Genomic DNA, 6,312 nt, shown 5'->3' on the forward strand with positions numbered 1-6,312 from the left:
GCAGTTGATAATGAAATGTATAAACAACCAATTGCTAGAATCTCTTCTTGGAGAGGTAACTTTTTCTTTAAAGATTTTGATTACCCCTTTTGATATTAACTGTCTAAGCTTTATATGATTGTGTTTTTATTTTCATTATGAAATTGGGAACAAAGATGACGTTTCGATTAGTCACGTTGGATCTGATGTGGCTAATGGACCAGCAGAAACAGGGGATTCAACTCAAGACGGTACCTATCTGGACATAAACTATGTTATAAGTGTTCAACTGTTGAAACTTGAATGTCTTGTTTGTTCCTGATGAAATGTAAGAAATTTTTTTTAACAGGATCAAAGCATGTCATGCATCAGTTCTCTATCACACCGTACATCACGCCAAGACCAACACCCTCTAGCACACCAAAATTCTTTTTGGCTGATGATTCTCCTAGAGGATTCTCAACTACAGAATCATCACCTAGAGTTGTGTCTGAGGCAACATCACCATCAAAGCCTCAACTTGAAGGGCGTGGCTCCATGTCACATTGGTATGCTTCGAGTCAGCAATCATCTGCATCGTGCTCTCCTCCTCACAGGCAATCTATGCCAGGTCAGTAGTCACTGTAGTCACGATAGGACAATTAACTCAATGGTGCAACTTTATAACTTGTGATGTTTTAGGATATACTCCTCGTATAATTGGGAAGGAAATCTTCCGTCAAGCCAGGTTAGTTCTTCTATGATGTTTGTTCGACACTAGTAAGCCACTCCTGTTGACTCTTCTAGTTACCTATTCATTGTAGGAGCCGTCTCTCATATGAGCAGTTTGCAGCATTTTTGACCATTGTTAAGGAGTTCAATGCTCAAAGACAATCACGCAAGGTATGTATTGCAGCATTGGTTTTTTCCTTATATTAGCTGATCTTATGTATACGCTTCTCCCTTTTTTCAGCAGTAGATCACAAGATACTCACTCTCTTGTCTTGTATTCGATGAAGGAAACTTTGGCTAAGGCAGAAGAGATTTTTGGTACAGAGCATAAGGATCTCTATATCTCCTTTCAGAGCTTGCTAAATCGTACACTACCATAGATTTTCATTTGGTGTGTGGAGTCAGGTACTCTGCTTCTTAGATAACTCCTGGTTGAATTTTGCACTTTCTGAATCTATTTTGTGCAAAGGATTTTTGTTTGTACCTCCAATCTCTATTCCCAACTTATTGATAAAGATTTTGAACTTTCGGTAACTAGTTGGTGCATCAATTTATAAGATACCTTTTCGAGCTTAAGATATGGTTTGACACCAAAAGCTTTTTATAATACATTGTTGATAAAGATTTTAGTTGGTGCATCAATTTATATGATATCCTTTCGAGCTTAAGATATGGTTTGACACAAAAATTTTTTGTAATACATTTTGACTTCAGGTGTTGTGCAACTCAACGATCTTAGAGATGGACACCATCTACGAGGGATCTCCGAGCCATCACTTTTTTGGACTTGCAGGTGGCATGTAAATAACCATCATTGACATGCTCTTATTTGTTGCAACAAGACAAACCGTTCTGGAAATTATGTTGTTGTACAGAAGAATTCAGATTATCATTCAAGGGAGAATTATTTTCCTGTTAACTGTGCAAGTATATGTAGTGTAAGAAAGATGTTGCGTTGAAGGATGTGTCGTTGATAAATTAGGGTATGACTCATTGCAGTGACAATTCCTGTTCCTTACAAGCCAATATTTCTGGATATGTGTTTGTGATCAGCCTATTTATGATACTTCCAAGTTAGCATTGGATGGTTACAGATGTAACATTGCATCTGATACCCGTGAACAGGTTGCTTTGAGATCCTTAAATTTCACGAATCTAAAAGCAGCGATGATTGGATGCTTGCATACAACAGTACTGACAATAAAGAAATATATATATGTATATATAAACACACGAGTACGTAAGTTCTTTCTCGTGTCCGCATCTTAGAAGTTTCTCGAAACTGTGCAAAGACCACAATTCCGACCTCTCTCTCTCTCTCTCTCTCTCTCTCTCTCTCTCTCTCTCGCACACGTCGCTGACTTGGTTTCAAGAAACTCAACGATGAGATGAAGATCCGTGCAAAACTCAACAAGCTTCGTATGCTAATGACTACTCTTTGCTCCTCTGCACAAGCTGTGACATCAGTGCACCCAATCGATCTATCACCTCTACTCAGCTATGTCTTCATTGCTTCGATCCTTATCCAACTACGAAATGAGTTGGCCAGAACCAGGTGATGAGATGGTCAGCTCCAAGTTGAGGTTGTCGGTGGAGCCATCGCCATTTGTGCTACTTGGAACTGCAACCGCAGCAGTTGCATCGAAGTCTATACTCGAACCCAAGTCACTATTCTCTTCTCTCACTGTCGGCTTCTGATCATGGAGGTAGAAGGATGATAGAGTCAGCTCGCAGTCCATCTGCAACATCTTAGCGGCCAAGTTAATCCGATAGCATTCAGAACTTAAACTGCATGTGAGTTATGTCGATGTTAACCTCGTCATCTTGGCTCGATACGTCTCCTCCTACCAATCCACCACTATGGTGGCTGTTTCTGCTCTCGGAGACCCACTGGCTTAGCATCTCTTCGAACGTTGGCCTGTGGAAGTCGTAGCCAAGTGTGAGGAGCTTGAAGACCGGACAGTATGTATACTGAACTGTGAACGAGAACTTAGCACTCACATTCGGAACATGTACTCGGGATCGAATCCAGAGATGTGGTGCGTGTCTTCACAATGGTTCGAGCAGGTGAGACCGTGGCGCTTTCCTCTCCTTCGCTTCCCCATGGTTACATCGGACACTAAGCCGTGGAGGTTGGCATGGCTGCTGGCAGTTCTGTACATCTATCAGGAGAGCAGCAAAGGAAGATGTAATGAGTTGCATGGTGGTGTTGTTGCTGATACTGCTGAACTTTCTCAGTTAAGGCACTTCATTTCTTTCATCGTGAGAAGTGTGTGATTCCAAGTAGACGGATCAGTGAAGGGTGTTTTTTGATGAACTAATAATTACGTTGCATTTAGAACAACAATGAAAAAGGAATCAAACATAAAATCGAGAAATTGTGGAATACATATTCTCGATACAATCGAGATCAAGATTCGAGTCACAAAACATATGATATGCTTCCGAAATCCCACAGTGGCGGATATTGTGAGTCCATAAAAAAATTTGCACTAAAGAATAAGGAACCCTTTTGTTTGCTGTGCAGAAGAAAAGAGTGGATAATAAGTAAATATATGTTAGATCAAAAATTTTTCCTAGCTTATTTGCTGATTGGATTCCTATGAAATACTTGTTTAGTTACTGATATCCAATTGAGACTTTGAATTACTCCAGATGATGACAACTCAGTCAGTGTTTTCATGGCTATGGATCTCTAGACATAGACCAAAAAAAAGGTCATAGAGAAGAAAGGAAAAAAAAAAACAAAGAAGATAATTGATTGAGGAACAAATATATATATATATATATATATATATATATATATATATATATATATATATATATATATATATATATATATATATATATATATATATATATATATATATATATATATATATATATAAGAAAAATAAAAATAAAACTTCATCCAGTTTATTCCACACTGCTGGCTCCCAAATATGAACCTGATATGTAGTGTTGAATGCTTGTTCAATAAGAATTTTGATGTATGCCTTGAATGTTCCAAACTTCATGCCATTTATTGCATTTTTGGTGCAACACTATAGCTGAAAGCATGATATCAATATATATATAATAGAATGGGTTGATGGAAAGCAGTAGGGACCTTTTAAGATTAACATTTACTGGAGTTTCTTTAATGAAAACCAAACAATACAATAAGAATAATTCCAACCCTAACTAATGAGTCCTACAATCAATTGATCTAAAATGGATTTTCAAGGATAATCCACAGAAGGAAAGTTGTTTACTATTGACAACTATTGAGAATTAACTATTTTAATACCACTGGTTGAGAAAGAAAATAGAAAAACAATGGAGGTGAAGGAATCTCAAACACTAAATCTCTTTGCTCTAATCAAGCTGGAATTTATCCAAACATTTCCATTTAATCTCTTTATCGTGATCATTGTATTTATGACTTCATGTTCCAATTTATTTTGCAGTCAAAGGACAGAAACCATACCTGCAGGTGGCTTTTAACATGAGATATGCTGAGTCCATCGACACCCATCAGCTGTAAGATTTGCTTTGGAGTCGCTTCTGCAATAACAATCACAAAGGAATTGAAATCAGAAACAGTGCTCACAGTTAATTTCCTCCACATCTCATTCGCTGCTCTTTTTCTCTCTGGTGCTTCTTGATGTTATTATCACTTTGATCGATCACATACAAATTTCCCATCATCTACCATATCATAATAATGAAGATAAACTCATATGATCATGATCGTTGTCAACCTTACACATAAATAATTGCTTCATCATCTTCTTCCACTTTAACCAGCTTTTTAGGGTTGTGTACCGAAAGAAACAATCTAATGGAAGATGGATGGAAGAGAGAGAGAGAGAGAGATAAGCATTAGGGCATTCAGAACTTACTGTTTCGTCCACCGAGCTTGTCGACAGCTTCGACGAAGAGGCGATGAAGCTCCTCTGTCCAACGAATACGAGGTGTTTGAGATCTGTTGTACCGTCTCACTCCTCTTGTTCCGAAGCATATCATCTCGATCCTAACCCGTGGTTTTGCCTCAGGGAAGCTGGTGGTGCAAAACAAGTTCCGCTGCTACTCTATCCACAGTAGTAGTCCGTGACAAACTCTTTACTTGGTAACGTGTATTTGTAGGTAAAGCTCTTGTGATTTGGTCCACTCAAACATGCTCACGTCTCTCCAAAAAACCAAATCCGCACAAAATTCTGGTCTGAGGAACATGTGCTTGTTCTTGAGAAAAATGTAGGGTTGTCGTACACTAGGATACAACCTTACGACATGCACGACATAATGAAGACCTTGTGATGCTTGTCGAGCACATTTCATGCACCATGAATCATCTCTACACCAACCCTAATCGTAGGTTTCAGTGATGGTTAGCAATACAATTTGGTACAGATGGTATTTATCATTTACTATGTGGTAAATGACTTGTATTAGGTTTTCTTTTTTTCTTTTTGTTTTCTCAATTATTTTGGGTTTCCTTTTTCTAGATACTAGTACGGATCGATAGTCGAAGCGCAGACTAATACATTGTCGGTATACGAAATTACGAATCTTGATTTTAAGATCATACAATGATCTATGAAAAATTGTATTAGTATTGTTCCAAATCTTAATCGATATATGACATTGCGAACCTTTGATCGTAATAGTTTCATGATCAATCGATCATTTTGAGGCCAAGGTGTCAAACTTATATGGATGTAGAGATGTTGTCCGAGTGCAAGTATGATCGAGAACTTTATGAGGCTTTGTGGTTGAAATGAAACCATGTGAGAGGACAGGACACCAACTGCTGTCAAGAATATACATATATTCATCCAAAGAATTAAATGCAGCGGCAGCATTTCACATTGACAGTAGCCATCTCCATCACAAAGTATCACTCTCGAATACAGATCCTAAAATATCCCGCAAGAACAACTAGAATTAGATCCAACATGAACGTTTCGTCATATATGACATGCTGCGGCTACTTGTAGCCACTCTCGATGTACTACAGGCCAAAAGGCCAAAGCTGTCTTGTAGCCAGCCATTAATCTCTCCTTGACATAGGTCGAGGTGCGATTGCACGCACATGAATGAAGCCTTTGGGGTAAGCCAACGGGCACCAAACTCTCATCCTTGCATTCATTATCTCTCATGTCAAGTACAGTCGGTGCCTACTTCTGCGCCGGTCGGTTTCCTTGCCGTGTCCCGAACTCCTAGCCTTCCTATGCATTCTCTCCACTAGAAGAATGAGGAAGAAGAAAACAAGCGAGAGGAGCATAAGAAGGTCCACATTACCACCTTTCACATTTAGCTGTCGTCTTCTGCTTTCGACAATATTCGCCACATTCACACGTGTGGGATCAGCAGCAAATGGAACCAAAGTAGTCCGTAAAAGATAAGGATTAGGGCGCCTCAAAAGTCCCAACCCCGTACAGGATGGGTTACCAAGTCATGCTTGGGAAGTGACCAAGAAATGGGTTGATAGATACGAAGGAATTAATGAAGCATTAGAAATGTATGTTGTGTGGTGCAAATTCTAGAGATTGTTTTTTAATAGTACAAATTCTTGAGAGACTTCATTAGTCAAAGGTGCAGAAGTTGTAGCCGAGAATCAAGTTTCAACTATGCATGATG

The 6,312-nt window shown here is 38.8% G+C and overlaps 2 protein-coding genes across 2 annotated transcripts in view; one reads left to right on the forward strand and one right to left on the reverse strand.

The window, feature by feature from the left end:
- The window catches only part of LOC135640485 (uncharacterized protein At4g15545-like), a 4,261-nt gene extending 2,573 nt beyond the window's left edge, over positions 1-1,688 (forward strand). The window contains exons 4-10 of the mRNA XM_065154952.1: positions 1-55; positions 156-230; positions 329-589; positions 661-706; positions 783-861; positions 978-1,095; positions 1,405-1,688. The exon at positions 1-55 is cut by the window's left edge and continues 12 nt beyond it. Of these exons, the coding sequence (XP_065011024.1) occupies positions 1-55; positions 156-230; positions 329-589; positions 661-706; positions 783-861; positions 978-1,070 (609 nt within the window). The 3' untranslated portion in view covers positions 1,071-1,095; positions 1,405-1,688. The remainder of the gene's footprint in view (positions 56-155; positions 231-328; positions 590-660; positions 707-782; positions 862-977; positions 1,096-1,404) is intronic.
- A 114-nt stretch (positions 1,689-1,802) lies between these two features.
- LOC135640486 (myb family transcription factor MPH1-like) lies at positions 1,803-4,800 on the reverse strand. The gene is made up of 5 exons (XM_065154953.1): positions 4,575-4,800; positions 4,160-4,236; positions 2,692-2,852; positions 2,506-2,608; positions 1,803-2,429 (listed from the first exon to the last, which is right to left on the reverse strand). Exons 1-5 carry the CDS (start codon positions 4,696-4,698, stop codon positions 2,220-2,222), a joined length of 675 nt encoding a protein of 224 aa, XP_065011025.1. The 5' UTR covers positions 4,699-4,800; the 3' UTR covers positions 1,803-2,219.
- Positions 4,801-6,312: the final 1,512 nt, after the last annotated feature.

The sequence above is a fragment of the Musa acuminata genome, chromosome BXJ3-6 (assembly GCF_036884655.1).
Source record: "Musa acuminata AAA Group cultivar baxijiao chromosome BXJ3-6, Cavendish_Baxijiao_AAA, whole genome shotgun sequence".
Taxonomy (NCBI): Eukaryota; Viridiplantae; Streptophyta; class Magnoliopsida; order Zingiberales; family Musaceae; genus Musa; species Musa acuminata.

Bases quoted from the DNA above. Each gene is read 5' to 3' on its own strand.
- LOC135640486 (XM_065154953.1), bottom strand. From the start codon at position 4,698: ATGATATGCTTCGGAACAAGAGGAGTGAGACGGTACAACAGATCTCAA. The intron at 4,237-4,574 runs GTAAGTTCTGAA...TTGTTATTGCAG, and splicing joins CAAGCTCGGTGGACGAAACA to AAGCGACTCCAAAGCAAATC. The intron at 2,609-2,691 runs GTGAGTGCTAAG...CGACTTCCACAG, and splicing joins CCCGAGTACATGTTCCGAAT to GCCAACGTTCGAAGAGATGC.